This window comes from Lissotriton vulgaris, chromosome 1_1 (assembly GCF_964263255.1).
Source record: "Lissotriton vulgaris chromosome 1_1, aLisVul1.2, whole genome shotgun sequence".
Lineage (NCBI taxonomy): Eukaryota > Metazoa > Chordata > Amphibia > Caudata > Salamandridae > Lissotriton > Lissotriton vulgaris.
In genome coordinates, this window is record NC_141685.1 from 448,141,013 (window position 1) to 448,160,870 (window position 19,858).

A 19,858-nucleotide genomic window follows, 5' to 3' on the forward strand; every position below is an offset into this window, starting at 1 on the left:
CAATGATGTGACAGAAGACAATGACTGATAGGTTGAGTGCGCTACTGGGGTGTAGGCGCATCCCTGTTGTTGGGCACACTTGTATGGTTCTTGGTGTTGGACAATACGATAGATTCCATAAAGTTCAAACAAAGTTCCAAATGAGTAAAGTTGTAGAGTTTATTGAAAGGTTATCGTTGTAGTGTATTCAACGCTTTTTTTTACAAATCATCAAAGTTCTTGATAAACATCATCAAACGACATGAGATTGATGCTCCAATGACTTTCGGACTAAGAAGTCCTTTCTCAAGGAGCGCTGCAACAAAGAGCATAAAATGACCCAAATCAATTATTGTACATTGAAATACAAAAATACGTAAACTAAACACGGGAGAAAGGGTCGCGGTAAAACTTACTGGAGTAACGTCGAAGACGTGTCTGTAATGATCGGGTTCAGAGTGCGGTAACTTCGCGGAGTTCCGTGAAGAAATAGGCAGGGTGATAGAAACAGGTGAAGGACTGCTTAAATAGGGAGAAGAATGGGGAGGACATGTTGGAGTGGGGAAAGGATAACATGGTAGGGAATGTGGATGCAAGTAACATTGAAAACAATCAACAGAATGCGGATACAATGTATCAAAGAGTGCCCATAGGCTTTACAGGTAGCAACTTAATTCAGTCCGGACATTGAGACCAAAAGGCTTCTGTGATTGGAGTCTGTATATCCAAGCTGTTTCTCTTTGTAGGAGGGTTTTGTTATTGTCTCTCCCTTCAGTCTTTGGAACAACTTCAAGGACCATGTATTTCAATTGGGCCACGGTGTGGTTGGATTCATTGAAGTGAATGGCCACATTGAATTTAGTGTTTTTTGTTCGTATGTTTGACTTGTGTTCGTTTACGCGAATCTTAATCTTCCTGCTGGTCTTGCCCACGTAGATTTTCCCACAAGGGCATTTGAGGAGGTAAATCAAGTTTGAAGAGTCGCATGTAGCATCGACGCTTAGTTTGATATTGAAACCTCTCATCGGGTGGCTGATGTGATTGCCTTTTATGATGTTATTGCAATTGTTGCAATGATGACATGGGCGTGTGCCAGTGTGTTCCACCTGAGTAGTGATAGTTTTTGTTAGGATTTCCTTAATGTTCATGGGACGGGTGTATGCAAAGATTGGAGAATCCTTGAAAAGATCCCCAAAGTCTGCTTCAGATGAGAGGATGCGCCAATGTTTCAAAATGATGTTCTTGTAGGATTTGCTGACAGTAGAGTATCTTGAGACCAGAACCATCCTTTGGTTGTCTGTTTTAATGCTGCGCTGGAGAGCTTCAGAACGGGAGATTGCAGAGGTTCTGTTGATGGCCTCATTAAGTATTTTGTCGGGGTATCCTCTGTTGTGGAATCGTGTTGCCATAGATTTGATTTGTGCATTTCTGCTGGCTGGATCTGAAACTATGCGAGTTACTCTTAGCATCTGGCTATATGGCAGGTGTCTTTTCAGAGAGTTTTGGTGGAAGCTGCTGAATAGTAAGGCGTTATTGCGGTCCGTAGGTTTACGGAAAAGGTCTGTCTGAATGCCCTGAGAGGTGATTTTGATGAAGACGTCTAGAAATGCTATCTCCTGGTGGTTGATATTCCACGTGAATTCGATTCGATCGTCTTTAGTATTCAAGTCTGTCAATGCAAGTTCAAGGTTCTCTTGAGAGTCCTTCCAAATGAAGAACAAATCGTCGATGTAACGTACATAGAGTTTCAAATTCTCCATCCAGTTTTTGTTAGAGTAAATGTGATTGAATTCGAAGTTGCCCATGTAGAGATTAGCGTAAGTAGGAGCCACACAATTGCCCATAGCCATTCCGGACATTTGTAAGTACCATTTCTGTTCGAATGTAAAATAACTATGATACAAGGTAAATATCATAAGTTCCAGGATGAAAGATTTTAAAGGGTCACTGATGTCAGATTGGAGTAGGGCTTGTTCTACAGCATAAATCCCTCCTTCGTGGGGTATGGAGGTGTACAAGCTTTTTACGTCGGCTGTGCATAAAATCAATTTCTCATTTTCATTGATTTGTAAAGATGCAAGTTTGTTCAGAAACTCTGTAGTGTCTTTGATGTAGCTATCCAGTTTTGAAACAATGGGTTGTAGATACCGGTCAATGAGTTTGCCAGTTGGTTCGTGTATTGAGCCTCTGGTGGAGACGATCGGGCGGAAAGGAAGGTCCGTAAGGTTCTTGTGTATTTTCGGCAACATGGTAATGGAGGGGCTCCTAGGGTGTTCTGCTATCAGATACTTTTTGGTTCTGTCGTCAATGGTGCCATCCACTGTTGCTTTCTCAATGATTTGGGATAGTTCGGTTTTATATTCACTGGTGGGGTTCCCATCTAGTGGCAGATAAATGTTAGAATCCATGACGTGTTCCGTTATCCGTCGATTGTACAATTCTGTGTTGAGAATGACTAGGGCGCCCCCCTTACCGGCTTTCACGCATTTGATGGAATGGTTATTAGCGATGTTCTTTAACGCATCCATGTCCTTGTTGGTAAGGTTTTTACAGATTTTTTTTCTGCAATTGATTTTGGAGATGTCCTGTCTGACCAGAGTCTCGAAGGTGTCGATGCTTTTATGGCTGCTTGGTGGCATAAAGGTACTGGAAGGTCGTAGACCCATGAGTAAATCTGGTTTGGTGTCCTTGGGGGTTTCTAGAACTTTCTCAAAGAAATGTTTTAACCGTAATTTTCTTGTGAGTTTAAAAGTGCTAACTTCAAGCTCAAGAAGGTTGGTATTGCTAGTGGGGACGAATGACATGCCCTTTTGGAGAATCTTGGTCTCGTGGTTTGTAAGATTAGTATCCGAGATGTTGATTACTAGCGATGCTTCCTGGTCTTTTGTTTGTTCTTCAGAGGTTGTTGGGTACCTTCGTTTTCTTTTGCCTGCCCTTTTGCTCCGTCTGGGTCATCGGTTCTGTCTGGGCCTACCTCTAAAAAAGGCTCGCTGGTAGTTGGATCTATGTTGTGTGTTGAGGGTGTTTCGCTGGACGAAGCAGTGGGGGTCGGTGCTCCTGTTTGAATTCTTCTTGGTGGGCGGTTAGAGGTATCGCTCCCGGAGGATGAGGTGTCGGTGTTGGGATTGAACAGAAGACAATTACCCCATAGCAGGCGTGGCATCAGATAAGTCTTCCATTGCAAGACACTGATAACGGGACCCTGTATAAGTAATAAGCTTTGCAGCTGTGGTGGAGGGTTTGCGTAACTCCTTTTGTAGTCTCCCCATATAATAAAATGCACAGGGCAGAGAGCAGAAATTAATGACAAATAGAATACATTTAACAGCTATGCAAATTACATGCAGACCTTAGGGGAGCATTGAAAATATGTCGGAAAACAAAGCTCAGCAAATCCCGCTGAACAAGACTACAACATATTTCATACAAAAATACAGTAGTAAATAGTAATCAGTAAAATTCGTTAAACATATACCTGAAAGAATAAAACTGCAGTAATAAAATTGGTAGAGACTCAAAGAACATGCACAAAAAAATCACTGCAAAGTACAATAACAATACCAAATGCCTCTAACTGTTGTATGCTGAAAAGAAAAAGTACACCAAAGAAATAATGAAGCATTTATGAGGTAAAGTGTGGTAGAAATGATGAAAGGAGTAGTTACAATAAAATGCCCAATTGAGAAATTAAAAGGAGTTTATGACCAAAGCAAAAAGGAAAAATCTGTAAAGTCTCAGAAGCGCAGAAATAACTCCATGACAGAAAGTCAAATGGAATAAGAGAATTTAAGGCATTTGTAAAGTCTTAAGCAGCTAAGCAGTGTTGACCTTAAAGGGAGTGCGGTCCATAAATCACTAGTAGTGAAAACATTTCATTTCCATATCCACAGGAGAACGAAAGCTGTGAGGACTTTGAGGAAAACACAAACGCAGCTTCGTGAGGCCAATGCGCGTGTGGAAGCGTTTAGTCATGAAGATTGACGCTGGTGATCAAAGGCAGGAATGTAACTGAAGCGCAAAGCTAGATGAAGAGCAGGGCCAACAAGGAAGCAAAATGCAAAATACAGCTGGCATTGAAATAAGTGGAAGACACAAAACGCTGACGTGTGTGGAAATGCTAAAGCCGCATGAACGCAGGGTCAAAGGCTATATAGGCATTAAAACAGTCAGAAATAGCGCTTGAGGGCATAAGTGCCGCAGTTCAATACGGCACAGGGCTGCAAGAAAGCGGAACCCTCGAGGAACCAGCCGTCCCTTAGAAAGTCGGGACCGCTAGGAGCCGAGGTCTGTCAGCGGTGCGACAAAATGGCGGTCGCAACCCTTACGAGAGCGCCGCACTCACTTGTGGTGAAAATTCCTTCATGCGGACATGAGCAGCCTCAAAAAGGATTCCAGGTAGCACCCCTCATCATCTGCAAACCTCTCGGTCAGGTCAACGGCACAGCTCCTTCACTGGGGTCGCGCTGGGTCACTCCTCATCCGCACTGCCCGGGAGAGCTACAAGGAAGCCGCCATCTCCGTTGGGCGGAAGCCACGGCCCCGATTAAACACTTCTTTAATGTTCTCTTTTTGAGTTAAACTATTTTTTTGCTTCGCTTTTGAGGTTCTCCGGCTATTTCATGCAACAGTAAATAAAACAACAACGTTCATGTAGCCCATCCATGTCATTTTGTGGGCTGGGATAGCTCTGGGATAGGCTGGGATAGCTCTGTCTGTCATGTGAAATGTATTCTTACTTCTCGTTTCTGGTAGTTTAGCAGGGAGTTGCATGTGCGAGGTTTTGCTGAGTGTGTAAGTTGCTTATTTTTTACTTGGAGGTGTCTGTTGGTTGGTGTAGCCGTAAAATGTTTTTCCAACACTTTTAAATAACTTTTCGTTTTGCAGCTGGTTGCATTGCTCCATCTCTAGCTTAAACGATTTTAAGATTCTGGGGGCGAAGCGTGCTTGTCGCTCAGTCTATTAGTGGCAACATGGCCTCTCTTACTGCATATTGGGCTTTCGCATGCAGTACGTCTAAACTGCACATGGGACATTGAATACGCTGCACTATGTAATCCGTGTTGCAAAACTACCGGAAATGCGTTTTGAATTTCTCCCTCGCTGGCAGTTTGAATATGCAGTGATGCACTGGTCTTCTGGAGCGTATAACTTCCATTGAGCGGAGGCCCACTGTAATTTGTTTTTAATTTCTCCTGTAATTTTCCACCCAGTGGCAGTAACACTGTTGTGTATACTACATGTTGCAAAGGCCCGATGTTGGAATATGTGGCGCGTTTTATATTCAAGGTCTTTCCCTGTTAACTTTTTACGTCTTGAAAATGCGATCAGTTTTAGTAACCTATGCACAAATCAACACGGCACGAAAGTGAAAGGACCGCAAGACAGGCAAGACAATGTGAATTATCAGTCAATGCGCGGCCGCAAAAGTGAACGCAACCGCCATCTGTTTCCAATTAATGCAACCGTGAGACAGGCAAATATAAACAAGCGTGGCGTGATAATTGGAATCGGATGGCGTCTCTGCTCGCTCTCACCAGGTGGATGCCGTACATGCACAAGTGCTCATTGGAAACAGTGCAGTACATGTACGAGTTTTCTAAAATGTACAGACCTATTCCAAGAGGTCATCTCCTAAGCAGCGCTTGCACGCTGCGCTAGGCTCTACCTAAAAGTTAACGGGTGGAATGCTTGATTTAATCTCATCCATTGATCATTTCTCCATATCAGTTGTTGTGCCACAGTTACTTTCAGATCATCAACTAATGAATTTATAGACAAGTTGAAAAGAATCGATTCCAACTTACAACCCTGGTGAATAAACTCCTGTATGTAAGATTGCAGGTTCAATAAGGCTCTTGCTGTATTGCACAGGTTACGGGATACTGGTTTGTAAGTCAGATCATTTCCACTAGGTCCAGGTAGAGCCCTGCAGCACTCAGTTATATGAGCTTGTTCCCATCAATAACATCCAGCACTTAAATTGAGACAAGCCAACAGCAAGAATCTCTCACCAAATACATATATATATCATGTTCTTAAAAAGACAAAACTTCTGTCACTGGTACCAATAGGTGCATTGGTGCCCCTATAAATATTTTCGGCATCTATGTAGGTCATCATACGGGAAAGGACCAGATTGCAGAGTACTTTAGCCAATATTTCATGCAGAGATATAGGCTTGTAATTCCCAGGGACAGCAACAACTCCCTTTTTATGAATGGAATTCTGTATGTATGCATGTTTGCAGCGGTACTTGGATAGTGTGAACCTAGGAAGGAACCAATTAATTACTTAATAGATGACAGCCAAAGAGTACAATTCGTATCATTTAATTTGAGGAAGGTTACTATCACAGCAGAACACCCTCATAAAGGAGCAGCACCTATTCAGATATTTGCATGTGCCACTCGGGCTGTGATTGGAAGACACAAAGCTGGGGTCCAACTGGATGAGTCGATCAGAATATGATTGTATCATGAAGCTGTCTGTAATTTCTGTGTTGGAGGAAATTCCATATCCCTTAATATGCAGTATGAGATATTAATCTAAGAGAAATCATCTCTATGCATGCATATTTGTGCATTGATAGCCTGTTGACCCTCTAGTAGCGATAACTTTCCCACAGTAATGTAAATGTAAATGTGTGTGTCTTGTAAAGCGCACTGCTGCCCTGAGGCGTCGTGGTGCTGTAGACCGCTGGGGAACCCGTCCTGGCTATCCCTGTGAGATGTTCCCCCCCCCCCCCCTGGGTATCTCCAAGGTGAAACCAGGCATCCCCAGCGTTTGTGGGGGGCCTTTGTGGAGATGAGGCAAGCTAATGCCCAGAGTTGCCGAGTGTAATCCCTGGTTAGAGTAGGCACCGAGGCGAGAATTATCGAGTCCGCTGACCCTGGTTCACGACCCTGCCTCGTCGGGAATTGAACCCTGGTCCCGGGCCGTCCTCTGCTTCCGGGTCTGCCGCCTCTAACCAGTGAGCCACACCACTCCACAGTAGACTAAGTGGGCCTGGTTTATATCTTTGCGGTAGCATACTCCGTCTCAACCACCAATATAATGGTCTGTCCGCCGAATCTAGATGTGAGCAGACTTTTGGCGTAACCATGTTGGAGACTACTTTGTCTTGACAATCAATGGTTACACCTGTCTAACTGTCATCCAGAGTAAGTGTTGCCGGAGATTGAGCTATACGTCCGCCCATCTAATTTAGATAGGCGGACATAGAAGCCAGTTTTCTCTGCCAGGAAAACCCTGGTGATGAGGGGGCAGTAAAAACTGTCTGATATCCCACTCTCCACAAGAGATACGTCCCCTAGCAAGGGGGTCATTTTTTTTTCCAAAAAGGAAATCCTGCTTTGAGATTTTCTTTTTGGAAATAAAAGCAAAGAATAGGTTTGACTAACTGCTTTGTCATGTTGATCGAGCCACGCATCAAAGTTAAAAAAGCATTAGCAGGAGCTGCTGTGACAGCTGTTCCTTTCAATGCTTCAGAAATGACCACCGCCTGGCAGTCATTTATAAATTTGGCAGCCGGTTACTTTGTAAGTGCGACAAAGTCATTTACCCCTTCGCCCTAACAGAGTAAACTCCACCCCCACAATATAATTTAACCCATAAATTGGCTTGAAGTACAACAATGGCCAGATTGTCACTGCTCCATAAACTATTTTCTATGAACCATTTAGTAAATGTATCTCAGGTGGCGCTGTTTGCAATATTTCATATTTTTGATAGAAGCATTTGTTTGGGCATGATAGAAGGACCCCATGAAGGAAATGCCAATATGAAAAATGTACTCCTACTCAGCGTGGTGTGGCAAACATGCCAATTTCCACTCTGGCAGCTATGTCTGTAGAATAGGACAAAGCTATTTGGTTTGCATGGCTAGATGAAGTGCCCAACAACTCATGAAGGAGGACGATTTTTCTGATGTTGCTCTCCTCTGTTTGGTTGTGTATGGGATTAGAAATTTAAGTTTCAGCCCACCTAACTCCACAGACTTCAAAATCACTTAAACAAATGCCGTTAGTTATCTGTGTCTGGTGCGGCTCTTGTCCTTTTGGACCAGTCTGCAGCCTTGGAGACAGAGGATGGTGGTACACTTGACGGAAATCTATAAGAAAGGTGTCATAGTCGTTGCTTTGTCTTGGTTCCAGTCGTTTTTGACAGATGGATTCAATCCTTGGCCATACCACCATTCAGCGCCACAAACACAGAAAACACTCTCACCTTGACAAATTACTTGTTCGAAGGGTTCCCACTTCTCCTAAAGTAATATAAAGACACTTCCAAGTAATGGTGGCAGGATACCATTTCTGGGTCACAGGAGGTAGACAAGACAAGCACACAGATGAGGTGCCAAGTGGCATTTTTGCATTTGGCACTTCGCTTCACATTTGGTCCTCCATCACCGGCTGTTGTGCCCTTCATGTTTGCTATTATCTCTTCTTTACAGTCCCATTATAGTGTTGTTTATGGCAGGTTCCGCAAGGTTCCTGTCTTCCTGTCCTTTATTCCTGTATCCCTATAGAGTAGTGTGGCTGTTTCTTTCAAGCGCAGTTGAAAGCACTTGAGAAGGAACTGTCCTTGTTCCTTCACCCCTAAATTAGTGATGTAGCCAATATGTTGCTAAAGGTTGAAGTGGTTTTATGAGTGCTGGAATCGTGCAGCTTGGTGGAAGACACTACAAAGAAATTTCCAGAATTACTACAGGTTCCTAGTTTGATGCAGGCTATGCCTGTGCATCCATCAGCACAATCCGTGCGAGACGCAGACCAGGTATAGTGCAGCTCACAAGGACAAGTCACTTCTGCACTTCTACATTTGATTGATAGTGCTATTATACAATGAGTATTCAACAGTGTGGTGACTCTGATATTTTTAGTGGTGAAGGTGCCCACAATGGTGATGTACCTCTCAAGAATCAGTCAGGTTAGCTCCTTACAAATAGTCATAATCTATTCATCTAACGATGCCGCGTGTTAGGAGACAATGAGTGTTGAGGCTGTCAGCATCTCCACTGAGTAGGTCTATAAAAAAATGCCCTCCACACTGCTGTTCTTGTCATGTTTTTAGATCTCGTCTAAGCCACCCCGTAGGGATGGTGGGCGAGATTATAGTAAGGCTTTCGAAAAGTCTCCCCAAACTGCGGATTAGGTACAGTTCATGTGAGCTGGGCACGTGCACATCGCCAGCCAGCCTCGGCATCAGACTTCAAAGGAATCCGCTCTCCCGCCCCCCCCCCATTTGACTTTAAAGGAATGCGCTCCCCTGCCCCCACCACAGCAATGCAGAGAGCTTCGAATGCAAAACAATTGTTGTGCTTTCACTGGCTCCCTTTCTCCTCCCACCCAGCATGTCTCTGTCCTGCTGCCCTGCCCCACACTGTTCCCTACCGTCACCGCTGGTTTAAAAAGTAGGCTCCTTTCATCGTTTTATAAAAGTTTTGAATCTGTGCTTCAGCAAGCCTGCATCAATGACAATCAGTTGTGTACCTTGGCTGTAATATCTCTTGCTGTTGTTCTGATGCCCCTTTCAATTGTGGGCTTTTCAGACATATATTTTAATGCCCATTTTTACAGCACAGAGGCACTTTACAAAAAAACTTACGCTCATGCTCCAGTGCAGTATCGTCATTGTATTTTTTCATGTGCCAAATATTATTCCCATTTTGCTACGTTGCAACTGCCTCTATGTATTTGCTTCTATATGGGGCGCATCCCAAGAATATAGCAAGCAATGCTTGTTTGCAAGCAGTAACACATTCACTCACAGCAGTAAACACTCCAGCCAGCCAGTATGTTGCTACCAGCTCCAGAAAGTACAGACCTGAATTCAAAAAACTTGGTGTAAGCAGGCGCACTCCAGCACGAACAACAAATTTAGGGCATACACAGTATCTGGTATTGCATGAATCAAATTCTAGTCGTGACCTGTCTGATCACACTGAGAGATCCTGGGCAAATGCACAACAATTGTCGTGCTTTCACTCGCTCCCTTTCTCCTCCCACCCAGCATGTCTCTGTCTTGTTTTTGGTGCGGTGAGGGGGCATGCACAGAAGACAGCCTTTTACACATGCACCTGCTTTGGTGGAGCAGTATGTGAACATGCCCTTTTCATCCACCACACTACTCTCTTTTTACAGTTCACCATTCTCTGCTGTCCTATCTGGCATTTCTTTTCAAAATGTGCTGGACCTGGGCTACTCCTCTTCAAGATGGGCGGGCGGAGGGGACAGGGCTCCCGGGGCATCAGTTTGCATCTCTTTTGTGCAATGGCGAGCATCAAAAAGAAAACGAGCCTGCAAGAAGGCCGATCTGCTGTGCTAACCCATCCCGGGGAGAAGCTTTCTGCTCTGCTCCTCTTCCCCCATAAGCCCCATAATGAGTTAACAAGTGCTGCAGAGAGACACTCCCACCCCTCAGCATAAGAAAACTGTGAAATGTGCTGCCGCGAGAGGCTCACGGAGCCCGTGACCTCTTTACCCTTCAGGGGGGTGCCAGCCCTCTCCCATCCTTACGCCTGTACACACACAGTATACCAAAAGATAAAACAACGCAGATCAAACCTCACCTTCTAAAGAACAGCAGTTCATTTATGGAGGAGCGAATGTTTAGTGGATATGTGCTATGAGAAGTTAGGGAATGCTGGAGCACTGTGTACCACGTGGACCTTCCACATATTGTCCAATTACAAATTACATCTCAATAGGCACAGTTTAATTAAAATGCAATGGGGGCGGGGCAGGGATGACGCCAGGAAATCAGCCAGCAGGCTCCGTTTAGTTTTTCCATTTAAAGAACCATTGTGCAGGCGAAGTCGTATGGATTTTGGGGGCCCTGGGCCAAACATATTTTGGGGGCTCCTGTTCAGAGCAGCTTTGAATTTGTGATCCAATTTCAGATTTGTTGTTCTCTCTTAAGCTAGGTCATTCATTGACAGTCCACAGGCACACTGGTCCAAATTCAAACTTTGTGTACATCTAATATCCACGATTAGTTCAACATTGTAACACAGCAGCAGCTCACTGATATTACCTAAAATAATCTATGTGACTCCCTCCCATTTCTCATACATAAGGTCCTGTTTTGATCTCAAAAAACATTTTTCTCCTTTCTTTAATGTTTGAGCGGATGAAACTAGATGACTGATTGGTAAAATCAGCATCACGAGCATTGCAAGCTTTATAACAACACCACACACACAACCACACCTCCACATACACACACAACCACACACACAAACACACACACACACACAACCACATACACACACACAACCACACACACAACCAGACACAACCATACACACACACAAGCACATACACAACCACACTCACCTACACAACCGCACACACACACCCAACCCCCCCCCCCCACACACAACCCACCACACACACACAACCCACCACACACACACACAACCCACCACACACACACAACCCACCACACACACAACCCACCACACACACAACCTACCACACACAACCCACCACACACAACCCACCACACACACAACCTACCACACACACAACCCACCACACACAACCCACCACACACACACAACCCTACACCCACCCCACACACAAACCCCCACACACATAAACCACCCCCACACACACAAACCCCCCCACACACAACCCACCACACACACAACCCACCACACACACAACCTACCACACACAACCCACCACACACAACCCACCACACACACACAACCCCACACACAATCCCACACAGAATCCCACACACACAACCCCCCACACACAACCCCCCACACACAACCCCCCCACACAACCCCCACACACACAACCCCCACACACACAACCCCCCCACACACACCCCACACAAACACCCCCCAAACCCCACACAGAACCCGAACCACACACAAACCCCACACACACAAACCCCACACACACAACCCTACACCCACCCCACACACAAACCCCCACACACATAAACCACCCCCACACACACAAACCCCCCCAAACACAAACCCCACACACACAACCCCCCCCCACACACACACAAACCCCCCACCACACACACAACCACCTACACACACAACCCCCCACACACAAAACCATCTATCTACCTAGCTATCTATCGCCCTCACTCTATCGCCCTTTCTCTATCGCCCTTTCTCTATCTATCGCCCTCACTCTGTCTATCTATCTATCGCCCTCACTCTATCCATCTATCGCCCTCACTCTATCCATCTATCGCCCTCACTCTATCCATCTATCGCCCTCACTCTATCCATCTATAGCCCTCACTCTATCCATCTATAGCCCTCACTCTTTCCATCTATCGCCCTCACTCTATCCATCTATTGCCCTCACTCTATCTATCTATCTATCTATCTATCTATCTATCTATCTATCTATCTATCTATCTATCTATCTATCTATCTATCTATCTATCGCCCTCACTCTATCCATCTATCACCCTCACTCTATCCATCTATCGCCCTCACTCTATCTATCTCTATCTATCTATCTATCGCCCTCACTCTATCTATCTCTATCTATCTATCTATCTATCTATCTATCTATCTATCGCCCTCACTATAATCTATTGCATCACCACAGCATCACTCAGCACCACCACAGCATCACTCGGGGGCACCACAACATCACTATGTGCTACCACAGCATCACTGAATGCCACAGCATCACTTGTCGCCACCACAATATCACTCAGCGCCACCACAGCATCAATCTGTGCAACCATTCAACAACTGGTTCAAATATGTTCTCTCAATGTTTCAAGCTTTATTACAAATGTCACAAAAAGATGTTAATATTTCACTTCTGTTCTTGGATTTTCATCACAATAAAATACACTGAATATAATCTTCACAAAAGTTATTTACAAAAGTTTAAGCTATTGCCATTATAAATTACAATAACTTTTATTTAAGTATTAATTATTAAAAAAATTAAAAGCCTTTGTTATTTGTAATATCAATACATCTAAGTCACGTAAATACAACACATATTGCATTACAAATGCTATAGGTTTCACCTTCGCGAAAGTTAAAACTATTGGCATTGTAAATGACAAAGCTATTAATTTCGCTATTTTCAAAACCAACACAAATAAAAAATGTGTCATTTACAATACCAATAGCTCAAACTTTCCTAATGCGAGACCTATTGCATTGCAAATGCTTGTTTTTTGTACACTTTGTGCGCTGAATTAGGATCTAAATCAGTCCATAAAACTGCATTATTTTTATTAAACCGTTTAGACAGCAGCATTATTTATCGATCTTGCAGAATCACCCGAGTGAGCGAACTAATAGATTTATGTAAACAGCCTCCAAATGAATTTGTCTGTTATAACTTTTATAAATTTCTTAAATCTTTTTTAACACTGTATTGATTAAAATGTGTAACTACTTCTTAAAAATTTTATAAAATGTAAATTTGTGGTCCTCTGTTGAGTACCTATACAAATAAAAACTTTTTGACTTTGACTTTGACAGCAGCATTGCATTTCCCTGTTCGTTTCTCATGTTTGGCAAAGAACCCTTGCCTGGCTGGTTCATTAAGGTGAAGAAAGTAACAGTAACTCCCAACATGAAAATAAATAAAACTTCCACTGGACCGCGCTTTCTACACATGTACTTTAGCTTAGGCCGCAACTATTACTCATTCCCACATGTGGTTATAAATCCATACCACTTTGCGTAATTGGTGGTTAACATTTGAATTTACAAAATGATTGTCCAATGTCCATGCATTGCATTTTTGTACAGGTTTGTGATATGTGTGTTTTTTGTTGTTTTTTCACAGGGTATTTTAAGCCTGGAGTGTTGTGTGGGAATTATCGGCGGCAAGCCCAAGCAGTCGTATTATTTTGTCGGATTCCAAGGTTGGTTCAGTGATGAGACGTGAAGTTTCAATATTGCCTTTGCTAAGCACGCCCCGTAATGTACAGCCGCCCAGTTGTAGACTGATTAGGATACCGAAATGAGGATACAGCCCAATTAATTTACCAGGCCCTCCAAAGTCCGGCCATTTGTCTCATAGTTCACTCTGTAATTGCTTTCTGTTAAGATGCTGTATAATAATGTCATTTGCTCCATAAACAAGACATGCTTTACCCCCTATTTAAGCGGAATCCCTCTGCAGTATCTGTTACTGTTAGACACTGTATATTTACATATTTGCTTTTTACCAGTTAAGCCGCCCTAGTTGTTGTTAAACTGACAAGTAACATGTCCTTCCTGTCAGCTCGGGGGCCGCCATCCATTTTTCAGTTTCAGAACGTGAAACATAATTGTTTGTAAAAGTAATTTTATCACCAAAAAATCTAATGACAGTCTCATCGCTTTATAAAAATTTCTGCTTATACAAGCACATTTGATTATGCAAAAGTTAATCTGTCCTGCAAAAGCTCTGCGTCAGTCAGTGAATATCAGTGTGGTGAGCCGTTTCGCGCCTTTTTTTCTATGCTGCTCTGCATAGAAATTGGATTGTAAGCAGTGTAATAATAAGGTGTTTTTGGAATTACTTGTCTTCTGTTTTGCCCTTGCAGATGACAGTTTGATTTACATGGATCCTCATTACTGCCAGTCGTTCGTAGATGTCAGCACAAAGGACTTCCCTCTCGAGGTACTATGGGGAAAGATTTGACACTCTTTCCTTCCCATACCAATCAAACACTAATTACTTTGTGAAGTGTTCCCTGCCTGCCTTCTCTGTATTAGGCAGTTGTAAGGTATATGTGGAAATTCTGTTTTTCTTACAAAACTATAATCGCCCTCGATGCCAGAAGGTTAAGTAGTTTGTACCAGGATTTAATTTATGGTGTGGCTCCCACCTCGTTTATCTCTGTCGCCATCTTGTTAAACATTGCAAAGCGGCAAAATAAATGATCTCGCTTTCAAGCGCTCGCCCATTAAAGTCAACTCGGCTAGGCCACGTTGTGGCGCATCCATAATATGTAAGGGGGAGGGTGTGGGGGTGGGCTGGGCTCTGCTCCTGAGAAACACACATACCTTTTAAAAGCCTTGTCTTCTAAGGTAAGGCAGGGACACCTACCGGTGTTGTTTCATTGTGGGATTGTGACTGTGCAATAAAGTGGAAAAGCGGAGCCAACGCCCACAATATCTAAAATATTTCACTTTAATATATTTACATGCTGTGCAGCTGCGTCTGCTGCACGCAGTCAAACACACAGACACACGCAGACCGTTTCTCACACTCACACAGTCACACACGTAGACCGTTTCTCACATTCAAACACAGTCACACATGCAGACTATTTGGGATGGAGGGGTGAGGGGGGGTGAGCAGACACCAGACCAAATTGAAAGTGTGCAAAAGGCCGCTTTTATTGAAACAGGTGCATATTTACAACAATACAAACCTGGCAACCGCCTTACTAAACTAGTCCTCACTAAATAAGATGTTACCTTACAACCCCAAACGTCAGGCCCGCCCCTAACACGTCACAAACCCCGCCCCCACCCAGCACAACATAATTACAATTCAAACAATACCACAACCTGATAATCATTTACATATCATCCCAACCCACCGCCAAACATCACATTGCAAAATTTACCCACCAACAACGTACATTGCCCAAAACCTTGTAACCACCCCACGAAACAACTATTTAAACTTTTCAGCCATAGCCCAACTTTATCAAAAACCCAACAACCTTCATGTCCCAGCTGACCAAGAACGCCCAAATTCCGCACGGCACCTGTTCCAAGCGACAATGAACAACATTGTGAGTTACCCCATATCCACCTGTTCCGACAAAAGACCCTAAAATTATGGAGATAAATAAATAAATAACGAAAATAAATAAATAAATAAAACCCCGAAAAGAAATAGACAGAGCTAACCGAGAAAAGAGGGGGGGGGGGAGGGAGGGAAAATTTTCAATTAAACTATGAACTCCCGGCCACCAGGTCATTCAACCTAAAATGGTGGCTGGGAGGCGGGGCCAAGGGTTTATATAGCTGGGCTCCCTCAGTAGGAACCGAGGGAGCCCAAAACCAGCCCAAGGCTGGCGCTCTGGCGCAACCCCCCCCCCACTGACCCCTCCCAATCAGCCCGGGGGTGGGGACCTCCCTACGGTCGGCTGCCCCCCCCCCAACCCCCCCTTGGGAGGGAGGGGTGAGGGGGGGTGAGCAGACACCAGACCAAATTGAAAGTGTGCAAAAGGCCGCTTTTATTGAAACAGGTGCATATTTACAACAATACAAACCTGGCAACCGCCTCACAAAACTAGTCCTCACTAAATAATAATTACAATTCAAACAATACCACAACCTGATAATCATTTACATATCATCCCAACCCACCGCCAAACATCACATTGCAAAATTTACCCACCAACAACGTACATTGCCCAAAACCTTGTAACCACCCCACGAAACAACTATTTAAACTTTTCAGCCATAGCCCAACTTTATCAAAAACCCAACAACCTTCATGTCCCAGCTGACCAAGAACGCCCAAATTCCGCCACCCAGAAAAGAGGGGGAAAGGAATTACCCTCCTCTCTTTCTGCCCCCCAAAACCGACCAACCAATGAACCAGAACCTCAACCCAAGAAATTTTGAATCTTCAAACACCTGGAGAGCACCTCTCGCAATTCCAAGAGATATAAATCCATCCCTATACGAGATAAGTGAACACCATCGCCGCGAAAGAATTCCACATTGTCATACCGGATGTCCTTATGGGACACCCGCCCAAAACCCAGATCTCTACAAAAACGGGAACCCTCCAGATTCAACTTCCGTCGCGCCTTATCAACCGCCCTAGGCTTGATCGCACCCCTCCAGGTTCTTCTAGGGACCAATTCTGTCCACAAAACATGGCAACCCGCCCATTGTTGACGAATAAGAGAAAGATCCCTCTTCATTGCTCTCAATAAAACCACTCCTTTCACCCCACAAAGGTCATTCTCCCCAAGGTGCAAGAGCAACACGTCAGGACAAACACCCCCCACCAACCAAGAATTCAAGGCCGGGATAAGCTCCCTCCAGATCATACCTCCCTTCCCCTTCCATACAACATTAAAAAGACGAGAATTAAAACCAAGGGTGGAACCAAAATAGCTTCGTATAGCTTGATCTTCCGCGCGCCTAATGAAGGAATGTCCTACTATCCAGATCGTCATGACAGTAGAACGGGGGCCGGCCACTGAACCTGAAAAAGAAAAGCAGTATCAAACTCAAGAAAAATTATCATCCGCAGGCGCCACAACAGGATCAGTACGCACATAGCGCCTAAAACAGTTGGATGACCAACGCCCCAAAGACATAATGTCTTGCTGCGACCAACCCCTGTTGTGAGCTTCTGTTGCCGCCCCAATCCTGAAGGAATGCGTACCATACTGTGTCTCATCCAAGCCCATGAATCGCAGCGCTTTACGCAAAACCATGCGCAGTTGGTACTCAGTCACCCTGGAACCATCCACATGTCGGAAAACAGGGCCTTCAAAGGCGGCCCCCGAACAGTCCCGCAAACGCCTGGCCCACCTCAAAGGACACGTCTCAATAGGGGAAGAAGCTTCCAGCCAAATGCCCCTCCCTTTGCTGCGTTGATCAGTTTTCGCCCGAGCCAACCAGACGTGCAACCCCGTTTCCAAAAATCGAACATTCTCCCACTCCACCCCAAGAGTAACTTTCGACCCCAGTAACTCAGAAACTCTGAAAGCACCAAAAAACATCCAAACCATAAGAGTAGAAAACAGACAAACCTCAAACTCATTCAAACAAACTGAGGGCAAAACCTGCAAAACTCGGGCTAACGTCTGCAAAGACAAAGGTCGGCGAACCATATGATCCCTACTCCTCTCCATAGACCAACCTTCCAGCATGCGCTTACCCACCTCCCCTGCCGAAGGAGAATAGCCCCACAGTAATTTGCCCATGAACGCAATACCAGCCAATTTTCCAGCAATCGTCACACGTGTCAGCCCCCTGTCTATCAAGTGAAGAATGAACTGTACCACATCTTCAGATCGTCTCCAGCCCGGAGCGCGCCAGACGGCCCCAGATTCTAAAAACTCCTTCCAGGCCAAATCATACGCTGTCCTAGTGGAAACTGCAAGCGAACCTACCACCAACTGCAAAACCCTGTCTCGCCTACAGTCCACAGATGTTCTGGCATGCGGGTCGGCGTCCTGTCCGCCTCCGAGGCTAGCCCATGGAATCTCTCCCACTGTGAACGAGACAAAGCATCCGCAATGTCATTGTCCACGCCAGGAATGTGTAAGGCCTTAAAACTGATGTCATACGTCAAGCACCCCAACACAAAGACTCGCAAGAGCTTCAAGATGTGAGCATCCCTGGCCGACTGCCGATTGATAATGTCCACTACAGCCTTATTATCAATTCGAAACAGCACTTTTTTGTGAGCAAGCTCCTGACCCCACAGAGTCAACGCCACCACCACAGGGAAATGCTCAAGGAAGGCAATACTCCTGCCTCCGTTCCTCCACGCAGCAGGCCACTGTTCAGCACACCATCTGCCCTGCCAGTAAAGACCGAAACCATCACTGCCTGCAGCATCTGAAAAAATGTGGACGTCCCAAATCCAATTCTCTTCTCTGTACAGAGGAATGCCATTGAAAGAGTGTAAAAAGGCTACCCACATCCGCAGATCTTCCTTAACACCTGCTGACAAGCGGACGTGATGGTGAGGTAAAAACTGACCAGACAGAGCTCTACCCAAACGCCTGCAAAAAGTTCGACCTGCCCTGACCACCCTACAAGCAAAATTAAGATGGCCCAGCAGCACCTGAATTTCCTTCACTGTCACCTTTGCCTTGTCCAACATCACATGTAAGAGGTCCAACATTTTTGCTTTTTTATCCACTGGTAAGCGTGCCTCCATAACAGTAGAATCAATTTCAATCCCCAAAAAAGACATGGTCGCGCAGGGGCCCATTGTCTTTTCGGGTGCCAAGGGCACACCTAAAAATTCCATCAGAGTTTGAAATGTACGCAAAGCATTCTGGCATGCTGAGGAATTGGGAGCGCCTACAAAAAAGAAATCATCTAGGTAGTGGGTCACAAGCTGGTGTCCTGACGTGTCCGTGAAAAACCATTGGAGAAATGTGCTAAAGGTCTCAAATAGCGCACAGGATATGGAACAACCCATTGGAAGAGCCTTATCAACATACCACTTTCCTTGAAATTGAATCCCCAAAAGATCCCAATCCTCAGGATGTACAGGCAATAAACGAAATGCAGATTTGATGTCACACTTTGCCATTGCCGCACCAGTGCCCGCAGATACAACCAGGGCCATGGCCACGTCCACTGAAGAATAAGACACGGAAGCGGCCTCACCATCAATGAAATCGTTAACTGATGAGCCCTCCGGCCATGACAAATGTTGAATCAAACGAAATTGCCCAGGCTCTTTTTTAGGTACCACACCAATTGGGGAGACAATAAGATTTTCCAAAGGCCAATCACCAAAAGGACCCGCCATCCTCCCCTCACGCACTTCCTTATCCAATTTGTCTTGTACTACCTCTGGATGCTCACTGGCTGACAAAAGATTCTTAGACCACCGCCGCAACCGCGGCCCAGTGTAACCAAGACGAAAACCCTCCTGAAAACCACCCAACAATAACTTAGCAGCTTCAACATTCCCATAACCCTTCAGAGCCACAGCCAAGTGAAAAGGATTAACTGGCGTATGAGCCTTTGGGCCCAGTTCCAGAAGTGTTCTTCCCTCCCCTGTTAGGTTGAGGCTGCTGTGCAGGAGCAGGGGCGTTGGCTGACTGCTGTGACCACTGCCTGCCCCTTGTAACCCGCGGCCCCCAACACCTGGACAGTGGGTGCGTTCTACCACATTGGGAGCATTCGTGTCTAAATTTGCAATACTCTCTCGGG

At 44.9% G+C, this 19,858-nt stretch overlaps 1 protein-coding gene across 2 annotated transcripts in view; it reads left to right on the plus strand.

Moving 5' to 3' along the window:
• The window catches only part of ATG4C (autophagy related 4C cysteine peptidase), a 297,476-nt gene that overhangs the window by 222,605 nt on the left and 55,013 nt on the right, over window positions 1-19,858 (plus strand). For both annotated transcript variants that reach the window (XM_086953509.1, XM_086953515.1), the window contains exons 8-9: window positions 13,776-13,854; window positions 14,521-14,597. In XM_086953509.1, the coding sequence (XP_086809635.1) occupies window positions 13,776-13,854; window positions 14,521-14,597 (156 nt within the window). The remainder of the gene's footprint in view (window positions 1-13,775; window positions 13,855-14,520; window positions 14,598-19,858) is intronic.